This window comes from Pogona vitticeps, chromosome ZW-PAR (assembly GCF_051106095.1).
Source record: "Pogona vitticeps strain Pit_001003342236 chromosome ZW-PAR, PviZW2.1, whole genome shotgun sequence".
Classification (NCBI taxonomy): Eukaryota; Metazoa; Chordata; class Lepidosauria; order Squamata; family Agamidae; genus Pogona; species Pogona vitticeps.
In genome coordinates this window covers 2,474,907-2,499,612 of record NC_135800.1, presented here as the reverse complement: position 1 = coordinate 2,499,612, position 24,706 = coordinate 2,474,907, and the positions used below count along the sequence as shown (strand labels likewise).

General features: G+C 44.1%; 1 protein-coding gene across 2 annotated transcripts in view; it reads right to left on the bottom strand.

Moving 5' to 3' along the window:
* NTNG2 (netrin G2) overlaps positions 1-16,444 on the bottom strand; it is a 79,039-nt gene extending 62,595 nt beyond the window's left edge. For both annotated transcript variants that reach the window (XM_072985051.2, XM_078382761.1), the window contains exons 1-2: positions 15,601-16,444; positions 13,576-14,682 (exon numbers count right to left, since the gene is read on the bottom strand). In XM_072985051.2, coding sequence (XP_072841152.2) covers positions 13,576-13,788 — 213 coding nt within the window. In that variant the 5' untranslated portion in view covers positions 13,789-14,682; positions 15,601-16,444. The remainder of the gene's footprint in view (positions 1-13,575; positions 14,683-15,600) is intronic.
* Positions 16,445-24,706: the final 8,262 nt, after the last annotated feature.

Sequence of the window (24,706 nt, the reverse complement as noted above, 5' to 3'; positions counted from 1 at the left end):
TCTTGAAACAGAGTTTGAAAAATGTGATTAGGAGTAAGCCAAGAGCCAGGAGGAAGGGACAAGAAGCACGTGGAAGAGACTGACAAAGGGGGAAAGTGCTCGTTGCAGTCAATAAGATGATCACAGAAAATGCAGGGACGTCGGAAGTTCCCACTCTGCACAGATAATGGGCAAGGATAAACTTTGACCGCCACTGTGAGGTAGAGACAGAAAGGAGGAGCCCCTGTGTAAAACAAGTCAATGGAAGCTGCAAAAAAATATATATATGTGAGGTCACGTCTATTATTTTAATATTAAGTTGCATTTATATCCCTCCTTGCTTCCAAGATGGTGTCTATGGCTCTGCTTTCAGATGTAATCAGCTATGTGAGGTAAGTTAGGCTGATGGAGGAGGAGGAGGAGGATTGTCCCAAGGTCATACAGGAGGCCCAATGGAAGCAGAACATGGACCTCTCAAAGTCCCATCTGTAGAGAAGGTTTGTCTTGAGTTTCATTGGGGATGAGTTGAGTTGAGTTTCATTGGGTCAGTCTTCTTGCCTGCCAGTTCAGCATCTTCCTTATAAGGTACTGATGGCTTCAACTTCCCTTTCCCTGCTTTTAAACTGCAGGGAAAGTTTGTCTTGCTGACTTATCTTACAGGAGGTGTAACTAGATAATGATTCTTATACTAATGAAGCTATTATTTTCTCCATCATTACAGTACTGCTTTTCCCTTTCTGAATTTTAACAACTAAATTCTGAGCTTTCAGGATCCTTCTTATTTAATCCCAGTATGTATTAAGAAAATGTTAGGCATTTTATGAGTTAAGCATTCATACTTCATAAGTAGTAAGTATTTTTCTATATAAATGTTATATATTAGTATTCTGGCACTGTGGTCTTTACTGACCACTGACCAAACATAATGTCCCACAAATATTAAGAGAAATTAGAAGAGAACAGTTAAGAATCTTACCCAGAGCTACAGAGTTAGCAAGCTGCAATGCTGGCCTAGGAACAGAAATGTTATTGGACAGGTTTTAAAAAAAAAATCCTGCAGAGCATGGGGTTATCACATACTGGTTAACCAATATTCCAAGAATCCTAATAAAATGTCCCAATTTGCCTCATTCTCTAACAGTCTTTTTCTCTAGAGACTTTACTCTTCCTGACCAGAAATGCTGTGTCAGAAATATAAAAGAAGATGCCAAAATGCTTTTGTTTCCATTATTAAACACAGAAATCTAAATCCTGCGTCTCTGACATTTCCACTCAAATACAACCACCACTAACCTTCCAAGTCCTCTGCAGGCGTAGGATGAGCCTACAAAAAGCAATTAATGCAGGGGTACGGTATTCTGATTTAAAAAAAAGAATAACTTAATGCATTAGGAAATGAGTCAATAATTATTATGGTTTTAGGAAAGAAAATCTGTTGTAGTGAAGAGAAGCCAGAATTCATGTAGCATCTATAAATGCAAGAGAAAGGTTGTTTATTTTGACCTCAAAGTTTTAGAAGTTTGGGAAGGTATAAGCATGAGAAGCACTACACCTGAAACAAGAAATTCCCCTTACTTGGATTATAACTCAGTGCATTAAACTGAGACAGAAGATACGGTTTCAATACTCAGGTGGAGGGGGCACATATGGCTCACCCCATACCACCAACTGGATTGTGTAAACCTGGCTACCTCTCTACAGTTTGAAGATTGGCCATTCATTCTTTTTGCAGAACTTAGCATCTTCAACATCATTTTGATTTTCTGCAAACAAGTTCCTAGCCCTCATGGACACAGATGAGGAGCAGTTCTGAAAACAGCCATCCATGCAGTAGGGCGACCATGCTGTGCATTCCAGATAGTTATCCTCTGTCTTTTTTCCTGCCTCCACCCAACCCTTTCATAACCCAATTCTTCCTCAAAAACATTCCGTATTAAACACAGTATTTTGGAAGAATTTAGGAGGGCTTTAAATGCCTTTTTCCCCCATTGTCTTCAAAGAAGAGCCAAAACTGCATTTTCTATACAGATTTTGAGAAGGTTTTGCCACACAAGAAGGATCTAACTCTCCCATTGGACCTGGTCCTGCTTCAGGCAGTATAAAATAGACCACTGAACTGTTTTAACTAAAGCTTATGTGGGAAACTCAATATACATGGCAAGTTCTAATTTAAGACCAAGAACTGCACATGCTTCTAGATTCTTTTGTACATTTCTCAGATTGAAATCCCAAAGTGGCCTAGAATAACCTTCAGGGATGGAAGAAGAAGAAGAAGAAAACTTGTGCTGCCAGCGATAGAAACATTTCATAAACATCAAGAGGCAGCAACCAGCGAGGAGGTGTCGATCCGAATTTCGAGGGCAGCAGTGAATGGCATCCTTGCGTTGCTGGGGATGATGTAAGATGATTAGGTGCAAGGTGCTAACAATGGTGACTGTGTGCCTTTCCCCCATCTTTTCTGCTTTTAAAAACAATGAGATCAATGGAGTTATTTGAAACCATTCTTTCCAGACCATCTCTGCCTCTCGATTTCCAGTGTTCGAATCATCTGCTTCTGTAAAAGTGATGGTGACAGGTCTATGGCCAGGCACCTCACAAGGGTTCCATTCCTGTGGAGCTCAGTGGTGCCCCTAGAGCATGGGAGGGCAACTGCAAAGGGTTTTTATCTGTCTCCAAATTCCTGCCAGCTGTACCTTCCTCTCTTCAGAAACTGGGTGCACCTTTAACTCTACTTAAGGGTGGGGGGAGAAAGGCTATTTCAGGGCTCTTCAAGGTGCCTTCCACCCCTCTTGCAGTCTATACTGGGATACCTGGACAGACTGAGTCCAGAGGGAGAGGGTAAGCCAACAGCAAGGGACGAGAGAGCAAGCAGACAGGGGAACCGGTCTCTTACCCAAGGACCTCAAGGCCAAAATTTACCCTTGTCAACTTCTCTTCCAGTTGAATTTCTTAGCATCAGGTTTTACAGCCTCTCTCCTTTGAAGATAATATATCTTGTTCTCTGTTAGGGTCCAGAGCAGCCTTACCCCTTTGGGTGGAGTGAGTCAGCTTCCTTACGGAACAGATGCTGGGCAGCAAAGCAGTAGAGAAAGCAGAAATTGCTCAAGACTCTGCTAAGCTACCTGGCTGCTGTTGGGTGCCTTGAAGGAGGAAGCTGTTCTATAGCTAGCATTAAGGAAAGGTTAAACTGTCAACCCAGATCGCTTTTGTACATCAAATGGGTTATTTTGTTCCTAGCCTCAGGCAGCATCAAGGGCCTTTTTGAACCTCAGAGTCAGAGTTTTAAAAACAGCTCAGGCATACACTTAATTGAACCAAAGGATGTCTTGGGCCGATAATTTATTACAACAGTGTTCCCTGTTTTTTTTCCCGCCCCCTAAAAATTCCTTTCCTCTTTCTTCACTCTCTAAGCTGATTTTCTGTACAACCATCTAGTTTAGAGTCCTTGGGATGCTGCTGTTGTGAAAGGGGGACTGGCAAGATTACACAGATGGCAACTTACACAGACAAATCCCAACTTATGAATGGTCACTATCTACTGTTGCCATATTTCAGAGTGCAGTGGCTAGCAAGGCACTTTTTTTCCTCTGAGAAAAAGGTACGTGTAGATCATGAACCTCACTTTGAAGCAAAAGTGTCCTCCTGGACATGTAATCTGGCTTTAAAACAGGATGCACGTTACCTGTTTGCCTAGTTTTTAAAGGGAAATACAGATTTTTAGCAAGTTGCTGTCACACCCCTCAATTTTAGTGGCGCATTAACAATTTCTCAGGTTAACACATAAGAAAGCCCAGCAATATATTCAAACCGTTATGTTGCCCACCCCTGTGGTAAAAAGGCAGACTAACCAGCTATAATGTCCAGGTCTAAAAAAAAAGGGGTTTAACTTGCCAAAGAAGCACTGATGAAGTCAATGCAACTTCAACAGGTCCTGTAGAGGTAACACTCACTCCTGTGTTTACAATTAACATGCAAAAAGGTAATATAAGGTAAGGACTAAATTCATTTCTCATCACACCCAGACTGTGTATCGCCATTCATTTTAATGGCTGCCTAGACCAAAATATCTGAGTTCTGTTCATGTTTACTTATTGCAGAAAAAGAGGCAGCTGCACTGACAGATGACACATTTTGCCACTCAGCAGGAGGAGATTTTCTCCAGTGCCATAATTTATTTGCTGATATCTTCAAGATGTATAGCTCCTGAGCAGGTGCTTTGGTCTTCCAGACTCAACACAAGCTATATCTGCTCTGTGGGAAAGCAGTCCAATTTGGAAAGGGAGTTAAAAAAATATCATAGGGGAGTTTCCCCCATCCAGTCCCTTCCAGATCTGTTTTAGACTACATCTCCTACCATCCCGAGCCATAAGGTTCCAAGTGATGGAACTTCATATCGAGAACATCTGATAAGGGCAGACAAAAAACGAAGCTGGAATTTTACAGAAAACAATGTTGTGAAAAAGTCTTAAGGTTTCCTTTCAGGGATCCCCTCCTGCTGCAAGAGATGTAGGAGCTGGGAGCTGAAGAAAAAAAAACTAGCTAGTAATAATCATAATCATATAATATCTTAGAACTTCAGAGCTGGAAGGGACCCTATGGAGCGCAGAGTCCAGCTGCTTTCAAGGAAGCACATTGGGGGATTGAGCCCCCAACCTCTGTCTCCACAAGCCAGAGACCTCAACCACTGAACTGTTAGAAGAATTTCATGTGAAGGTGTTGATCCAATTATGATTTCAATAACCCCTTTCCTTACTTTTTAAAGTCCAGGCTCATATTAGTCCCCCGCCTCCTTCAACCACAAGTATGAACTAATTTTTATTTTATTTATTTTATTTATATCCCGCCTATCCAGTCGGTTAAGACCACTCTAGGCGGCTAAGAATAAGTTGGATAGCTCAGTGGTTTAAGACATTGAGAAGTTGGGAGTTCGATTCCTCACGGTGCCTCCATGATCCCCGAGGTCCCTTCCAGCTCTGCAGTTCTTAGATGATGATGATGATGATGAATCTGCATTAACGGACTATCAAACTGCGTACTATTTTTAATGATGATGTCTGATGATTTCCTTTGTTTCACATAGGTAAGCAAATTAATCTTATTTGCTATTCTCAGATTAATGTGTGGATTACAACAGAGTTATCTTTCTGTGTTTGAACTTATCCTAGTGTTGCCAGTAGAGTCCTTGGCTCAAAGGCCATACCAAATTGGAGAGTTAATGAAAGCTTTGGTCTCTACGAATACATCATGGAGCTGCCCACGTTGGGGGCCATCACCACATTTTGTGCAAATCATAACAACTTCATTTCATTCTGCTAAACTCTGCCCCAGCAATCTGTATTGTGCCATTGAGCCTTACTAGGCTAGACTTCAACAAGGGGGGGGGGGTGTTGGTCAGATTTCGACCTTGAGTTTCCTTTGGACTGGTAGATACTCTCCTCTTTGTTCATACAGTGCTGCTCTGGCTACAAGGAACAGTCCTTTGAGATCCCAAACAAACGGTATCCCTTTACTAATAAAACAACACTTCCTGGTCAATGTCAAAATATCTGCCTGACTCTCCAGTCCATTAATAAAATTATAAGCTTCATCCTTGCATCCGAGGAGCAAGAAGAGATTTACACAAACAATTGGGAAGTTAAATATATTGGAAAGATGGACCAATGTGAGGTGTTTTAGACTACATTTATAAATGAATTAACATTCTGCAGTAGGAAAAGTGAATTCTGTGATGCAAAACTCAATCAGATTTGCAATATCACATTAAGTTAGCTGTCCCAGTGGTTTCATAATTACGCTGGTGTTTTTTTGAAGATTAGTATTTACTCCGAAAAAAAAATCTTTCAATTTTTGATCATGAAGGAATTGGGTTTATCTGCTCCCATCCTCTTTCCGTCCTCTCTCCCTCCTTCTCATCTTATGTGAAATCTACAATTCATTTTTAAGGTGTCCCTGCCTGAAGGGCATTGACAGGAACAAGAAGAAGTTCAAGAAGTGTGAAAACAAAACCCTCGACATTAATAAGCGGCAAGAATGTGCCGTGGAGTGGAAAGAGCAACCAGATGTGAATAGAATTGGCTTCAGAACTTGGAAGGTTGGCAATTCCAACCCCCCCTTCCAAACTCATCAAGTATTCCTATTTTTCATATCCCACCCAGAAATTGGAGGGGGCTGGCTGTTCAAGGTTTTCTTGGAGCACTGGAAGTGTTCATTGTGCGGGGGGGAGGGAATCACCTTGAAGACTGGAAGTTTTTATTCTTCTTTAAATAGCAAATTCATTCAAAACAGTATCACTGAGAATTAAGGAAGATTTCAGCACACTCAGGGAGATGTTGACGTCTGCTGAAATACTGTACAAAAAGACCTCTCAACAAACAACAGCCAGTGTGCTATTGTTGGATAGCTCAATGGTTTATGGCATCTGGCTGTGGAGTCAGAGATTCAGTTCGTTGTTGTTGTTAATGGATGGGGGCTAAGCTCTCCTTATACATGTAATAAGTTATAAGGACCTATAAGGAACAATGCAAACTATTACATTATTTGTAACTTGGTTTCACGCTACGTTCTGCCCATTGGTCCGTCTGCTCCTAAAATGTGCATGAAACAGAAGCAGTGTCTCATTCTAAGACTGCAAAGCATAGTGATAGAATAAGGACTGGGGGCACTGAATCCTCAGCTTCCTACTGGCTATAAGGGAGCTGTAGCTGCTTAGGATTTAGAGATGGGCACGAACCGATTCATCCCAGTTCGTCACAGTCTGTAAAGGCTCCCCTTCCCTGCCTCCTCAGACAATCAAGCCACTCCCCAGGCCCAGCTGGCTTGCTTTTCCCACCTCCTTGGCTAATCTCCCAGTTATGAGCAGGAGCACAGACTTCTCTGCCCTGTCTTTTTGTCTGAGTGGGAGATCAGTCCAGAGGGTAGGACAGAGAAGGCTGAGGACTGGCAGATCAGTCGAGGACAGGCAGGAAGCTAGCACATTGGGCCGGGCGAGTGGCTGTTTGAGCCAAAGGAAGCCTGCCAGCTTTATGAACTGGGACGAACCAGTTCGTGCCCCTCTCTATTGGCATTTATTTGAAACTTTTGCCATGGGTCCTTCTACAAATCCAGGAAGAGAGATAAAGTTTGCACTGCTCAAACAACCCCCTTGCATGGTTGGTTCACCTTGGTTGCTACATTCTACGGCTGTACTTTTTCGTACACTTTCCTTCTATTTCTTTTCCTGACTTCTGAATCCTTTAAACAAAGCAAGACTGGTGAATAATAAATCAAATGCCCCTGCTGAGCTCTCAGAGCCACATGGAATAAACGGCAAGAATTAATATTTCAAGGACAAAATATGTTAAAAGATTTTTTTAAAATACAAAGGGCAGATCTGTACCCTTAGTGGCTTTCCCTCCATAGTTTCAAGTCTGCATATGACTTCTGAAATGCAAGGTTATACATCCATTGTGTATAGCGTGCCGTGCGTTCATTGTCTTCATTTATGATCTTTGCCAAGCTCTGCCAGAAAATGCAGCTTCTGTTCAGAAGAGGTGGGTGTTTTTCTCTATCCATACCGTTTTTTCGTCTTACAAAACCCCAAGGTTGGTAATGACAAGTACTGTACAGACGTTTTAAAATGAGGTGTATCTCAAAATCCAACCCTCTGTCCCTATCCAGTATTTTCCCTGAACGAGTTATGATAACAGTTTATCTGTCCGTCTGTATTTGATTCATATACAACTTTCCATATGTAAAATGTCACCTTGACACTGTGACTTCTGGAAAAGCAAGTGGGCTCTATTTAAAAAGAGGAGAAAGAAAAATACATCTTGCGCACTAGACCACATGAACTTATATTTCAATATGAAGATATGCCATTCTACTATTCCACTTACAGTTCTAACCAACTCACTTCTTTTGCAGCCGAAGAAGGTCTTCAAGACAAGTACACAAGTTCATTTATTTGGTTGCTCGGCCATTTATTAATTACATGTATATCCCACCCTTCTTCCAATAACTTCCGGTCAGCATGCTTATCTCTCTTCCTTCTCAAATTATTTCCAAAAGAATCTGGCAAGGTAGGCCAAGCTCACCTTGCAAGCCTCATGAAATCTTCAGAGTCCATTTCAACATTCTAGCATGGCACTAACTTTCAACAGGCGCTGCTTATTCGATAACAAGAAGGAAAAAATGCAAATCCATCTGCCTTCAAGTACCATGAAATCTTAGTTTGGCTTGTGCTAACAATATTTGCATTGTCATTAAGTGGGATTAAAAGGCAAACCACAACAAATCCTCATAAAATATCCTCTCTCTCTTGTTTTTCAAAATTTTTGTCTTGAACAAATCCAAAAGCCGTCCTTCAAGTCTTGCAGAGAATCTCACTAGCACTACCTCAAGCCTAATCACCTGATTACATTAATTAACGTGAGCAGACAGAGTTTTGTCGACAGGCCCCATAGCTAGGGTTGCCAGGTCAATGCCTCCTGAGATTTCAGAGCAAAAACGTGGATGTGGGTGGGCCTTGTGATGTCAAGGCCTTTGTGATATCTCAAAGGTGCAGCAAAAAAGCTCAAAAGTTGCAGTGACGATCTTCCCTTCCTTGCCACGTTCCAAACATTTTCACGTGGTCTCTCTCCCCCTCCCATTGCTGGTGTGCTGACAAGCACATAAAAATGGTTGTTGTGAATTAACAGGGTAGCTTCTTGACTGCAAGAGGCCAGAAGAGGTTAGAGACTCTGGTCCGCATGCTAGCCGTTCCAATCAGCTAGAGGAGACGTAAAGACATTGCACCAACTCTACTGAATGGTTGCTTCCATTTTTTTCCTCTTCCCTCCTCCTCCCTTTTTCCTTTTGTTCCATGCGTTTATAGGTTATGATCTCACTGGCAGATACTGTCTTGTTCTTACGGATTGTACACAAACTCTTTTGAGGCTTCTTTTTTTTCACCATGGAGTGGCATTTTTTTTTTTAAATGTTGTTTGAGTAAATAAATGATACTAAACCTCTACTCTCCCTACAAGCCTGCCATAATGTTCCTACCGTTGTTTTTCACCATAAATCTGCAGGATTACAATCACAAGAAAAGGACCGACTTCACGGCAGAGGGCACCCTCTGGACTTTTGCAAACTTTAGCTCCTTCCCTTGATGTGGATTGACAGACTTTTGTCTGCTCTCACACATCCAGCTAGCTTGTCTACTAAAGGTTGACAGGTTCAGCCTAGCCCAGCATATTTTAGAACATTCTAGGCTGGCCGGAAGGGAAAAACACTCTGCATATGGTCAGAAGTCTTTTCTCACCTTTCCTCCATTTCTCCTTCACCCCTTCCACCTCTCAGCCCCACCATTAGAATCAAAAATCAAGTATGCCGAACGAAAACTTGCTCTCTTTTTTTCCGCCTCCCTTAACCCATAATTACATCCAATAATGGTCATATGTCTCAAACGTTGGGGTTTTTTTAAAAATGCTTGGCAACAAAGACATGGGACTGATTTTTCAATAGATACTTAAAAAAAGAAGAAAAAGACGACAATTCTGCCCTTCATGCTCCTCTCCATCCATTATTTAGCATCCTCAAGCTGATAATGAGATCTAAAACCAACCTTTAGGTTTTTCCCCGAGTTTCACCCTTTGATCTCAAGGCCATCATTATCTTTTTGCTTTAAGTTATGCCGGGCAGCACTCTCCCGCTCAAGAGCATTTTGCTGAGGCTGTACCATTAGGAGGGGAAAACACAGACACAGGAAGGTCTTGACTTGAGACACAGTGGTGCTAGGAGGTGGAAAATCCACATAGCATCTTTCTCTTCTTCCTCTACACCAGGAATGGTCAAAGCAACATTTCTGGAATGCAGGTATCACCTCTTAGCTTCTTTCTTCACCTACGAGCCCCTCAGACCCCAGCCATCCTGTTCCCTCCTAAAAAAAAAAAAAATCCCCAGTGGGAAGTAATTTGTTTTTCGTTTTAGAAATTTCCCAAATCTAGGAGTCATGCTTTGAACAGGTCATAGGGGCAGAGGGTCCTAAAAATTTAAAATAAAAATTAAACGTTGAAAAAAAGCCATCCAGGCCTTCCTTTCTTTTGCAGGTGGGAAGCATATGGTGAAGGCACAAAACTGGCCCCCAGATTTATCAAAGCTGTCCATCCTTCTCCTACACACAACACTTATAACAGCACTGGGTTTGCCCAAATCAAATTTAACACAGGACCCTCTGAAATTCACACACATTCCATTAAGTTTGCTATGTGGAGTAAGGAACACCAGCCTTTTCTCCCCTGAGAGGCTTGTCACCTTTCACATCTCCATCATGGTCCCCTCCCAATGGAGAAAGCTCCTGCCAGAAGTTCATCAGCCCCCCCCTCCTTCCCATCCTTTAAGAGGATATTAAAAACCATTCTCTTTCAAGAAGCATTTAAGGACATGCTCGTTTAAGTTAATTTATATCTGTGTTTCCACCATTATTTGGGTTTTAATGTGACGTATGGTTTATTTGTGGGTGTGAATATTGGCTTTTGTGGTGTTTGGGTTGTTCTTTGTTGTGAACTGCTTAGAGTAGTGCTGAGCACTAAGTCAAGCAGTCTATAAATATCTGCAATAAATAAATAAATAAATGCATAAATCTATATCCTAGCCATCTCCACACCAGGAATGGCTGTATCAACTGAATTTGCATGATGCAAACAGGAGATAATTTCCTTTCCATTCCTTTCTTAAACAACGGATTGAAATCTACGCCTTTCTCCATGCCTGGAAAAGAAGCAACATATGATTTTAAAAGCGCAAGGAGAAAGCAACGCTGACAGAGTTCCCTGGCCCTGCCCCAAATCACAATCCATCCGTCTTTAAGCAAAACTATATTAAAAAGAAAGATGAGCAGTGTCAAAAACTGCATGTGTCATGCAATGACTTTGTGAATAGCTAAGTGCCTAGTTGGTTGTGTATGACAAGTAAAAGGGTGTCTACAGTTCACATTTATAGCGGCTTGATAGCAGACCGGTTCACACAGCTGCATTCTACATGATAAGGTCAACATGAATTGTGGTGTTTTGTTTTTTTTTGGTAGTACAATGATGATGATGATGATATCATAGAGCCGTCAATGTGCATGACTCTTGATACCATGCAAGGGGACAAGTCTCTGTCCTCAACGAGCTTCTAGTCTTAAATTCAGCCCAGGTAAACAGCAAGAGAGGCAAGGAGAGATAGGAAAGTAAAAAGGGGGGAAATGCACATTTGTTTCATCATCACTGCTATTAACTTGAGCTTGGTTATGGGGTTTAGTTAAGTGCTGATGCTGCAAATCATGGAACATGGCCAGTTTTAGGTACAGCACTCACAACCTAACTTAGCAGCTCACAGCTGTGTATGTGTGTACCATTACCCCTTAAAGCAGTGGTCCCCAACCTTGGGCCTCCAGATATTCTTCGACTACAACTCCCAGAAGCCTTCACCACCACCTCTGCTGGCCAGGATTTCTGGGAGTTGAAGTCCAAGAACATCTGGAGGCCCAAGGTTGGGGACCACTGCCTTAAAGCACTGGCCAAGACTTATTTAGCTGTAGCAAGATGGCTACCCTGCATGTCTCCCTAAACCTTGTCCAATTTGGCTCCCTCCTAATGTTTGGATTACAGCACCTATCGTCCCTGTTCACCCCTGAGTTGCTGGAAACTGTAGTCCAACCCAACTGGAGAGAACTAGCTTAGAGGAAGGTTCTAATGTATGACTTCTGGTCTTCATGCATATAAAAGCATTTACAGTTGTGCAAAGCATATAAATGATGGGAGTAGTGAATTCAAACATACCAGCTGATTCCCCCCTCCCAGCTTATATGTGCTTCTTTCCAAGGAACCTACAGCAACATAGTTTTCTTTCCAGTTTACCTTCACAAAGCACTATGAAGGATGTTAGACTGGCCAAAGATCACCCCGGGTTGGTACATTGCAAAAGTCTTGGACTATAACTTGTGCTGCCCATATTGGCTTGCAGGGGAGCAGATAATGGAAGTTACAGTCCAAAAAAAGTTTTTACAAGCTATACTCTGTTACCTAATTTTAAGCTGTTGTATATATATCCAGGTATCGAAAATGAGTTTAGCCTCTGACCTTTCAAGTCTCATGAACAAAACACTCGTGATTTTGCATAACATGGTAAATTCTCACTGGATTTTCTCTCAAGCTTAATTGCCGTTCCCACTTCAGAAAATCGCTAGCATGGCTCGCATTTTTCACTCTGTGTGCAGATCCTGATTGTTCTTGTCAAGGTCATGCAGAGTCTAATTCAGGAACATAACAGAGGCATTCAGATATGGCTATAAGTGCATAAAACGTATTGGAAGACTCCAAATGCCATGCCGGACTACCTGTTTGTCTAGGGAACCTTAGAAAGTTTCCTCATTGGATCAAACACAGAGTTTGGAGAGGTATTAGAGCACCCAAAATCTCCTAGTCACCATGGGAATGATAGTCCCAAGCTGCAACTTTTCCAAGCAGCTGACAGATCGTTGGCCGATGTAGCAGGTAAGGCTGGTGGCTTCACTGTTAATAGGATAGCGAATTTGCTCTGGGCCTTAGAAGAATGACTCCAGATGCTGAATCCTGTGCCCAAAATAGCATCACCTTTTGCAGCTCCTTTAAAGTTCAGACTAAAACCCCACAGATATAGGAGTCATCAGTCTCCACTAACATCTAACGCTGGGAATGTACAGTGATGCTCAACAGTTTCAGAGAGAAGCCGTTCTCAGCTCTTACGGAGAGGGAAAGAATGGTTTCTCTGCATGCAAAAAAGCTATACTTCTGTCCCACTGTTAAAAAAGAAAAAGGACTTAAATTAAACCAGACCATTGGTTGACCTCAATACTGTTTTTATGAGGGATGGGCAGGCTTTAGACTTACAGGACCTCCTTTTCATTTTTTTATTAGAATCCCAAGACCGACCAACCAGAGGCTGGTTCAAATACTCAGAATTAATAACCTCTTGAATTCAGACATTTGTTTTTAGCTGCAAAATTGAAACAAGAAGATTGTTCTCCACAATTCTACACAAAATCCCACTCTTGGCCACCCGAGGCTTTCTCTCTGTCCGTGATATACTTTTGTGGCTTCTAACAATTGGGAATTAGAAAACCTTGAGGGTCATCTGCAAAACAACCAAGAAAATCCTAAACCATATTCTGACCAACTCTTGTCTCTAATGATTGGACGTGGCTCTCCAGACTTCCAGACAGGACATTTTTCTAAACCTGCTGGGAGATGATGGGAAATTAACCCAGCATATTTTGATGCAAGGAAGGTGCACTGGACCAGTATTAGCATTATGGCCTAACCTGGTAGAGTGAACCCTTCATCTCAGCAGTAGCAATAAATCTGCTCTAGGGTTTAGCACCCAAATTTTCCAGGAGGTATGCAGGATGCTGCACTCTATCCCTAAAACAGGTTCAGCACTGTGGATAGTTCATTTAAAGTTCATACTAAAAATAGGAGCAGATTCCTCACACACACATACACACACACACAAAATGGAAGTCACCAGCCTCCCGAGTGACTTGACAGCCCCTGTGAGATGCAGGCTCCTATTGCAGACCCATTATGAAAAAAAACAGTGAATGTTTCAACTTACATGAGTGCAGAACCTCTCAGGGGGATTGCCGCAAGTGATTCCCGATGGATCTACTCTCACCGTTGCGTAGTCCTTCATGGGCACAGCCTTTGGTTGGCAGGCATAAAACTCCCACATGGGCCCATCGTCTGTGGTCACCCAGGATTTACAGATGTCATACTGTCCCATGACCAGGGGGAGGCAATGCAACAAGAAAGCAGCTTGATGCAGCATGGCAGCAGAAGCCAAGCACAAGGTTCCAGGGTAAAGAGGACGCCAAGAATCCAGAGCAAGGCAGATCCCGGTTTAAGGGAGGCTCTCCAGATTCGCATGGAAATTCCACATCGATTCCAAACAATGTATATTCAGGCGGTCCAGATGATTGTAAGAGCGGTTCTCCACTTTTGAATGCTTGTTCAGGCAACAGAAAAGTCTTACAAAGGCCAGGTTTGAAGATTGCTTTTCTTGCAGAATATGAGCCACTCTTTCCGAGCCTGTTGGGTCAGGAGTCCAAAGCCTTCCCTAACATTTTGTTTTTGCTTTTTTAAAATTATTTTTGGTACATAAATCAACATGGAAAAAAGCTAGAGGTGACTCTCCACAATCAATCAATAGAGCTATCAAGTTCTGATTCTGTGATGAAATTTGACCAGTGGAGGGCAGGGGGGAGGGAAAAGGGAAAAGATGATGCAGTTGCGGCTATATCAGGTTTTCTTCATTCCTGTTCCCTCTGTTGTGGGGAAACCTGTCTAAAGTGCTTTGTAGCTGCAATAGGCTTTATTTTATTGAGTGGGGAAAATACATTAAAAAAATAGTACAGTAGCATAATTTGCAACTTAAAAAGTCTATGAATCTAATCTTTGGGAATATAGTTTCTGTAAAAAGAATAAATGAGTGGCTTGAGTCGGCGTTTCTTGTCATATTATCATTAGTTGCAATGGTAGTATTTTTAAAATAGATTCATGCATTTTCTTCCTTCCTTCCTCCTTTTGTCTTCTTTGGAGAGGGGAGGGAGGCACCAGAAAAGGGCAATTCTTAAATACAGACCATGTGTTTTCCTGAGATGCTGCTGCTTCTTGATGGTAAGAACAGGAGGGGGGAGAGAGCAAATTCCTTCACAAACGCCACCTGCAAAATTAAAATAAATAAATAATAAGCCAAGCAAACAAGCTGTAGGGAAAAATAGAAAACTTTATATCAGCAAAAGTGAGGTCCCCATAGAATATTATTTTAAAAGAGTTTCGAGAAACTGTGTAAGTTCCCGGAAAAGTAGCTGTTAGTGTTAGCATTACAAAAGCTGCGTAAACAGATTTTTCCCCCCCTTCTGTGAACAGACTTGTGCTCAGCATACAGCAAGAGCCATGCTTGTTCCTTAGGAGTAAATGGAGAAGGAGAACAGACGATGAACAGGCAGGATTAGACAAGGAAGCTGGACAGACCAAGGGATAAGTCTTTAAAAGCCAAGCCAAATAAATAATTCAGTCAGACAACCAGAGAAGCAGGCCTGCTTCCACACAGAGGATTTATTCGGGCAATGAAATTTAATAAAAAAAAGAATTTTTTTTGAAAGACTAATCACATTTAAGGCTCTCCTAATACACAAAGAGCAGTGACCTCTTCTGGTGTTCGCTGGAGTTTAATCTAGCATCCATGCAGTCTTGCCTGCTCTCTTTCCAACAAACAGCACTATAAGAAAGAAAGAAAGAAAGAAAGAAAGACCAACAAAACTTAACCAGAAATCAAAATGATTAAGAATCAAGTGTATATACAAATACTTCACATGCAAAGCTAAATCTGAAACTGTGCGCGCTCTCTCTCTCTCATATTCATAGACACATACAATCTCAGTGCACAGTGTACAAAGTATGGCTATGTTTTAATAAACTCTGATAGCACAGCAAGACTTTCTTTCCCCTTTAACTTTTCCTTCCACCATTGTCACTTCGTTAAAAGGCTGCAGTATTTCCATCCTGATCAGTCCTTGATCCCCATACAAGGGCTTCACTTACATTTGCGTGTATGCCCTGGAAGCCACCGTATACTTACTCCGGTTGCACGTCTTTTTCTTCAGTGAAATAAAAGACAGAAGGCTAACCCGATTAAAATAGGTATAATCTGAAAGCAGGGCTGGTCTTCTCTCTCTCATTGTTTAGTTCTGAACTTCTCCAAAGAAAGCAGTCTGGTTGCTATTTTTAAATAGTAGCAAATTGGGGGCGGGAAAGAAAACTAATAATGGCATGATACGGAAGTTATTCTATAAGCCCTGCTGACATCAAATCTTTTTTTTTCCCCCAATGATGTTCTCCCCCTCAAAATCACTTCCTCATCTAATCAAATTTGTCGCAAGCTCTTATGATGTCAATAACTTAAGACACGTACTGGGTTTGTCATGCAAAACCCACATTTGGTGGTGGTGAAATCATAATACCAATCTGTAAAGTCTATTTTGAGAAACACAGAAAGAATGTATTTTGGACTTCGGCAGTTTGGTAGAAAGGGAACACTAAGGAGGAAGATACCTGCCATTTCCATTGCTATGTTTTGCATTTCTCATATGCTCCAAATTCCCAGCATTTTTAAAGCCAGCAGATTTTGAAAAGACTTGCGGAAAAACAAAACACAGAGGCTCAACTGTCATTAAATTTGCTTTACCAACACTTAAACATGACAGGTGTTTTCTGGAAAGAGCTGCCGAACACTGCTCTCCAAAAATATATATTTTTGTTCTTGTTAGAGGTTTGGAACTAAAAACGAGACTGCTGTTGGGCTTCCTTTATTTTATTTTTTTAACCACAAAACAATAAATCTTCCCCTGATATTATTAAAAAACTGTACTTCCCAGGAACTGGTGGAATCAATGGCATGATTTCCTTTTAAGAGTACATAGGCGGTCACAAGGGACTGCTAGCCAAGCTCACAAAATTAGATTTTATCTGGGTATCTGGACTTAGTTCTTTTCTCCTTTATTGGATTAACATGCTTCTGAAATAAAGAAGCAACCCACAGTTACAACACCCTGCTGGGGAATTAAGAAGTAAACTTGATTGTTCACTTGGCAATTAAATGCAGTCTTTCCCAGAAGCAGTCCTTTAAAAAAAGGAAGGGGGGGAATCGAAGCATAAAACAAAAACAGTTGTTTTTAGGTTTTTGAGTGGGAAAGAATGCCTTTGGGGGGGGGGTTAGATATATTTTTTTTTTCCTCTTCAAAGAGACTGTGAAATTTTTATTTCAGTTTTAAACTTTTGAAATAGACTCTAAACCTGCTGTGCAGGAGAAATATAAACACATCATAATAAAATGTTGGTACACCTCAGAGATTCCCAAGAGAAACACTGTCATCCACAATATATTCCTACTTCCAGACAGCTCAATGTTTCCTTCATCAAATCTTTTTTTTTTTAAATAAAGGGCTCTTTTAGATTGAGATATTTCAGGAGTCCTAGTCAGAAAACAAAACAAAAAAATGAGATAGCCATGGGATAGAATGATTTTTCTTATTTCTCACCAAGTTTTTGGGTTTTTTTTGACCGGGTGGGGGGAGAATCTTAAGAGTCATTTGGGGAAAACTCCCATCTCTTTCCAGCAGCAGCAGAAGGTGGAGAGAGAAGTGGATGTTGCTAGAGGTTGCCTACGCCTGGGAAGGTTCATCTAAAGATATCTTAGGGGAATCAGGAGATCTGTGGGAGGAGTCCAGTTTTGTAGAGATTGGAATTCAGTGGTTTGGGACATGAAAGCCACATAAGATCATGGCTCAGAGATCATGGCACTGCATTTGGTGTCAGAAGAGCAAATGCCAAACTCTGCCATTACAGGAAAGTGCTATAAAATTTCACAAAGTTATGCGCAAGGAAGCAATATCAATATGAATTAACGTGGCTTTTTCCCCCAGTTGCCCCCCCTTGTAATTTGGATGGGGGGGAAATCCCCACAACCCACTGATCTCATTCAATGGGACTTTAGCTCCCCCTGAGGGTACAGAATTCCATATTGTCTCTGTATATGTATGGAGGGGTGCAACTTTTCTGCAGGTGTGCATGTATGTAAGAAGGGTTGGCATCCATGCAAGGTTTCTGTACAATCAGCATGAATAAAAGGAGTGATCTAATCGGCTGCTAGAATATGCATGAAAAAAGTGATTCAGTGAATACACTTTAGTCACTCTCTCACACACAAGCACACAAAGGGAAAAAAAGAATGCAGGATCTTATCAGCAGGGTGAGATCTAAGAGGTTGTTATTCATTTCCTGTTAGGATCCCGCTTTTTCCTAATAGTATTAAAATGGTAACTATTATTTCTTTGAATAATAAAGGAAAGTGGACCGCTGGACCTTCCCGTCAAAACGCAGCAAGAGAGAAGGGTATTTGGGAAGGGAATTAGAAAAGGTTTACAGTTAAAAGGAACTTGTAACGAAATGCCATCGAAATTACTCAGACTTTTAAGGCTTTAGAAGAGGCATTAAAAGTAACCCCTCCGAAGAGGAAACCGGAGCTGGGAACATGTTGGGAAGATAATTAAACATCCGAAATCCAGGCGTGGGAAGAGGGCGCGACGCTTTCATTAGCACCCACTGTAATTGCAAAAGACTTTGTAAGCTTTCCAGAACTCTTTATTGGGCTAGGAGTGATCAAGGCTGGCTATATTTGCGGGGGGGGGGGGCAAGGAGTGTTGAAGTTTTTAAACAAAATTAGACTACACGTTTCGAGCCGTGGAGGGGGGGGGAATCTGCAGTTAAACGAAGTCGCTGGAGAAAGAGAGAGAGGCGAGGGACGAGAGACGCCGGTTCTCCTCCTGCCTTTCCCTTCTCCCCGTGCCCAGGCACAAAACCTTGCACATTTTAAGAGCAGAGGAGAATTGGGGGGGGGGGGGGGACAGAATAACCGGAGAAACCCCCAAACCGGGAGGGGGACCGCCTGCCGCATCACTCCAGCTCCGAAGCAGAGGGTTAGATAACTTTTCCCCTCTTCTGGGAAGCCCCCGGTGGCTGCGCTGGGGAGGTTGGAGGGGGGGGGGAATACCTTCTGCTGCTGCCGGCCCGGCTCAGGTTTGGGTGGCTCGCCCAGCAGCGGCGGAGACGGCCCGGGGGTGCTGAAGGGAGAGCTCCCGGGTCTGCGGCGCGCTTTCCCTGGAGGGCTCCCGGGTTCGCCCACCTCCCCGCGATGGCCCGGGGCGGGGACGGGGACCGGAAGGGGCGCCTCGGCTTGGCTTACCGGGCTCGGCGGCTCCTGGGATCCGGCGCAATGACGGAGCAGAGTCCCGGCTCCGGGCGAGGCGAGGCAGCCCCAACCCTAGCCTCGCTGTCTTAAGGCGGGGGGGCGCCCCACCGAAGCCAGGCGCTGCTCCGCTCGCTCGCTCGCTCCCTGGGGCGCACGCGAAGTTGTGGGCGAAACAGACGGTCCGGGGAGAGCAGGATCGGGCCCAGAGCAGGGGCAGAAATTCACAGCATCTCCTTCTTCGCCTCCCTTTCCCTTCTCGACCGCGATCTGCCCGTTTGCCTGGCCGTCCTTCTCTTCCTTGGCTGGCTGGCTTCTGTTTATCTCTTCTCCTTTTCCTTCCCTTTTCCTCTGTTTTCGTTTCTCCCCCCCCCCCCGCCGCTTCTCTCCCTCCCTGCCTGCCTGCCTTCTCTCTTTCCTTCCTCCGGGCTCCCCAAGGGCGATCCCGGGAAGGGAGCAGCGCCCGAGAGAGGTGGGCTGGGGGGGGGGCGCGCAGGAGACGTGCGGATCAAGTTCAACTTTTTCCCTTCCGAAGGAAAACGCCTCGGAGGCGCCGGCCGTGCCCCCTCATCCCTACGCCCCCCAACCCTCTTCGCCTGCTCGCTGCTGCGACCCCCCCCTCCCCGGGCTGGGTGGTGTCGAGTCCCACCCCACCCAAGCCCCTGGGCGCTGGCAGGACAGCCTCGATCTCAAACACCCGCCCCAGGTTGCAGTCTGAGGAGGGCGGGCAGATCAGAGCGGATCCGATGGGATCCGACCGAGGTGGTGGTCTCTGTTTCCCTCCACCTCTCGCTCCAAGTTCAGGCGGATCCTTTCGGACATCACTTTCCAACCTCGCGAGCCAAGCTTTTTATCCCCGCGCCTGATCCGGGCTGCGTAACTTCCTCTGTGGGGCTGCCAAGCCGTCCCCAGCCATCCCTCCCTTCGCCCCGGCCGGGGCTGCTCTCTCTCTTAAAGGTGCCGCGAGAAGGAAACGCAACCGGGGTAGGGCAGAGAAGAGGGAGGGAGGGAGGGAGGGAGATGATGGGGGGAGAGAGAGAACACAAGGCGGGAGGGAGGGGCCGGAGGCTTGAGCGCGCACGCGTGTCCGTGTCCGTGTGTATCAAAGAGCGCGCGCAGAACACGAAAATAGAAAGCGAGGTGGAGGAGAAGCGGTGGAGAGGCGAAGAGGTAAGGGCAGGACAAGCCCGCCTCGCCTCTCTTCGCCCTGTCCAAGGCGTTCCCACGACTGCCCTGGCCCAGCCAAGCCTTCCCCCCCCCACCGCCGCCCCGATCCCACCCCCGCTTTCAGGCTGCCAGGAACCCAGCGCAAGATCTGGGCTCGAGAAATCCCCAGGTCACCCTCCTCTTCCTCCTCTTAGCACTGCAGAGCTGGAAGGGACCCTATAAGATCATCATGTCCAGCCCCTGTCAAGGAGACAACAGCGGGGAGGATCGAACTCCCAACCCTCTGACTCCGCAGGCAGATTCCTTAAGCCACTCAGCTCTCCAGCAGTTCTGCTTTTCAACAGATTCCCTTAGGAACCCCATTAGAAGAATGCCCCATCAAGGGCTTCCACTTGGATGTGTGGAGACTGGGGGGGGGGGAAGGGGAAGAGTCAGACAGCATCCCACCCCACCACTGGTTTTAGAAGGCATCAGAGACTGGCTAGGATCGAGGCACAATTAAGAAACCTCCTAGCTTCAGCCCCATGGTGCTACTTTGGACCTCACACCCTCCCGTTTTTTTTTTCTAGCTAAGGCCTGCCCTACCGTTGGGCAAAGGGAATTTTGTGTCCTGGAAGGGGTGGTGGTGAGAGGATGGCTTGCTTTTCCTAGGGAAAAAGGGGGTTGTGGGGTTTTCTGCCTCAAGGGCCAGGATCGGACCAGCCTTGGGGACTACAGGGCCACACTTTGGGGTGGGCGTGGGTGTGCTGTTTTGCTTCAGGCAAAAAAACTGGTATCTTGCGCCAGCCTCGGTATGACTTCGCCAATGGCCTGTTCTGGTCCATCAGGAGGCCTCCAGTCGTCCAGGGAGTTTTATGGCTCCTGGAGACTAGAACACGGATCTCCCGAATCCCAGCCCAACTTACTATAAATGAGAAAATGCTTCAATAATGGAATGCCTGCTCGGAGCCTGGTCCCCACCTTCCATTTATAACCCTCTTAGTGCCACCTTTTACTTCTTTCTTCTTTTTCCTCCCCTTTTCAATCTGCATTTGAACTTTGGCCATGCCTTAGCCTGCTGGATTTTTTATTTCAGCTGCTCTGCCGCATGCTTGATAAACATCAGGGTTTTATTTTCCATTTTAAAGTTTTACAGGATGTGGAGTTTAATATTTATTCATGTTCAGTGCCTGGGAATCTACCGGAGGGCTGCTGGCGTACATTTTAAGCGAAAATTTAAAAGGGACGAAATTAAGAGCAGAATCCTGTTGGGGGGTAAAAAAAACAGGCGCACAAGAGCAGTGGTGAAAATGACTCTCCCCCCCCTCCCGCCTTCCCAGCTTGCTGTTCTTCACAGAGTCAGGTATGTGAATGATCACATAAAAGGGAGAAGCACTTGTGAGATCCTTGAGGTCGCTTGGGCCCAAGCCATTTAGGGCTTTATAGGTCAGAACCAGGATTTGGAATTCTGCCTATAAATGGACCGGCTGCCAGTGGAGCCGCTGTGACGCGGCCGAAACCTGGGCATCCAGGCTCAGGGACGAATCCAGGAGAACCCTCAAGCTTCCCACCTGTGTTTTCAGAGTGTAACCCCATCCAGCACAGGCTGCATCCCTATTTCGTGGCTTGCCTTTGGCCTGACCAGGAGCACCTATCTCGTCTTAAAGGTGCCCGCTCCACAATTACTCATGACGAGTTACATACACTTTATGTAAACGTAAACATGATTCTGGCCTTCCTTTATTTTCTTCCACTGCGGGAAATACGTACAACACAACAGCCTTGCACCTTTTATATATTTTGGTCTTTCTTTGTGAAAATTTGGCAAAGTTGGGCAAAAGTCCCTCTATATTTTCCACAGAAAGCTTTGCATTTTCCAAACAAGAGCCGAAATCCTGTTGCCGTACGTTTATGGGGTAGAAGCTGGTGACGTCGTCAGCTTTTGCCAGTAAATTTTAATTGTAATTTATTTAAAGCTTCTTACTCTCCTATTTCAGACACTAATGCTCCTTAGGGCCCGTTTTTGCCCTGGGGAAGCCTTTGGGAGCCTTGAAATGGGGTGGTAGTTCTTGAATCACCCCCAAATTGCCACCACCGGTAGTCTCAAATCTGCCAGTGGTGATCCAGCAGCAAGATTTTGGTGATTAAAGGCTTCCACACACACACACACCTTGTCTTGAGGCTCCCAAAGGGTTCCCCGGGGTAAAAGGAAACCCTAGAAGCCTCAGAGCTTAAAACAGACAGATAGGAAGGTTTTAATTAATTTTAGTTAAGAGCGATCAGCTTCCACTATATAAATGTTTCGCTTGGGCATTTCCAGGTAGAGCTGAGAAAGAGTTGGATTGAAGCTCAAGGTAGCAAGGGCAAGGGTAAGCCATATTGAATGGGGCAGACTAAGGATCTGGCTCAAGAGAAGGCAACTAATGGGGTTTTCTTTTTATTGAAGGGATGGATAATGTGAAGCCTTCCAGATGATGCTGGATATCAACGCTCTTCGGTCCTCCCCACTGGCTATCCTGCATAGGATTTGCACTTCAACAACATCTGGAGGGCCACAAGTTGTCCACCCCTGATGTAAGGAAAGAGCCAAATAAGGCTTGAAGCCTAGGCTCCAAGATTAAGTCCCTTACATCGGCAGGCATGGCTGGGAAACACTGGTGCCTGAAAGTCAGAGACTCGCAAGCCACTCAGTATCAGCAGAACCATGTCATATGGAATACTACCTTTGGAGCAGAGGATTTCCTATATTTTATTTCTTTTTACTCCTTTCCCCCTCAGAATACCAGAGTGGATGAAATACTTAGAAATACCCCAGAGAACTGGTTTCCAATACTGCTTACGGAACAAGCATGGGAAGCGAGAGGCTTATAGACAGAATGAGACCTAGTCAATGTGCTAGCACAGAATGATAAAGGATGAGCTTCTTTTGCATTCACACTGAATACTGAAAAGGGACAACAGATATGAATTCCACATGGAAGGACAATGTCTAGATCCAACGATCTCACACACAAAAACATGCCCTCGTGTCTCCAAAATTTTATTTGAAGCAATGTTTCTGTTTAAAAATTAAATGGAATCTGCAAGAGTCTGAGAGCAACTCCTGCATTCCCAGCTGGTCATACCTCCCTCTGAAGTGCTATTTTCTTTACCAGGATAAATGACTCTTATCACTCTTATGAAATGTTGCTAAAGCCAGTTTTGAGGCGCCCTCAGTTTCCCACAATGTCTCCCACACAGCACTGTTTTATTTGCTTTATTTATTTGTAGCACTGTGCCTTGTGGTGCAATGGTTAAACTGCAGTACTGCAGTCAAAATCTGCTCACAATCCCAGGTAGCCAGCTTGAGGCTCACTCAGCCTTCCATCCTTCTAAGTTGGTAAACTGAGTACTCAGCTCAGTGCTTTTCACAAGTTGGTGCCTTCCAGAGGCATTGGACTACAACTCTCACAATCCACCACCATGGCTGGTTGATGGTGATAGGAGCTGTAGTCCAACACACCTGGAGGATACTAGGTTTTTAGGGCAAGCAACCTGTAGCTCACCAAATGTAGGTAGACCACCACTCCTATCATCCACTGCAGTTAGCTATGCTGAACAGGGTAGCCACCTGACACTTAATAGCCCAAGATGAACATCCTTAAGTCCCTTCACCAGGAAAAATAAAATAAAATAATTAAAGTTATGTCCAACACCACAAGAGTTTTAAAGATTAATTGAGAGTTTGCATTAGACTCAGACACGGCAGATGGTCCTGTGCTGGCAAAATATGATTGCATTAGCCAGTCTCTTCTTGATAACAGGCTTGCATACTGGCTGAAGTTTTTAGATAAGTCACTAAAGCCTCCCGTACAGTGTACTGGAGTAATCTCACCAGAACGTTACCAGATAACTATAGTGAGGCTCTTTCTGTCTGGATAATGTTGCACTAGTTAGACGTAAAGTGAATGAATTGGTTGACTGACTGACTGATTAGTAACAAATTAGACAGGCCTATCAGAGGGTGTGCCCTTGATTGTTATCAAGACACAATAGCTTCCTCCCCGCTCAGAATCCTGCTTCATTTAAGTTCAAAGAATCACCATCTGCTGGTATTGACCCGGGAAAACACAAATCCAGGATCTAGAGTCAGATCAGATGTTACCTCTCTGGATGCAAGCACACCCTTTCTCTTCCCTCAGGACTTGCAGCCAGGTGCCCATCATTCTTATGGAGATTTAAAAAAAAAAGAATTTTAGGCTGGTAGCTGAAGAATGTGCTTGTAATGAGTGAAGTAATTGAATAAATGCTGACAATTTGATGTGGAAAATGCATAATCAGTGAGCTCTAGAGGATTGAGTTGTACTTTTTTCCATTTCCTCCCACCCCGTCTCTCTCTCTCTCTCTCTTTCCATTTTTTTACACAAGGATACACATTTTCTACTGATCAGGTGATCTGCTCTGCAATAAGAGAGTAGAGAGATGTAAGACCTGGATATTTATACACATACACATGCTTTCCTGTTAGGCATGCATGCACCGATTCCCAAATAACTGACCCAGTTAGGTATATATTCTGGGTATGCCCTAGGAGTGTAGCAGAATAAATACAAAGAGAGCCCCTCTCTTTCTGAACATTGCTACTTGCTTTCTGGGTGAAACCTAGTGGAAGGCCTTTTTAGGGCCTTATCCAGTTCTAGCATGAATGGCTGCATAAAAAGTAGGGAGGGAGGGAGAAGGGAAGGCTTTACAATCTGCTCAAACAATGATATTTTAGCATTTGTATTTTCAAAACAGTAAACAACAGCAGAAAGGA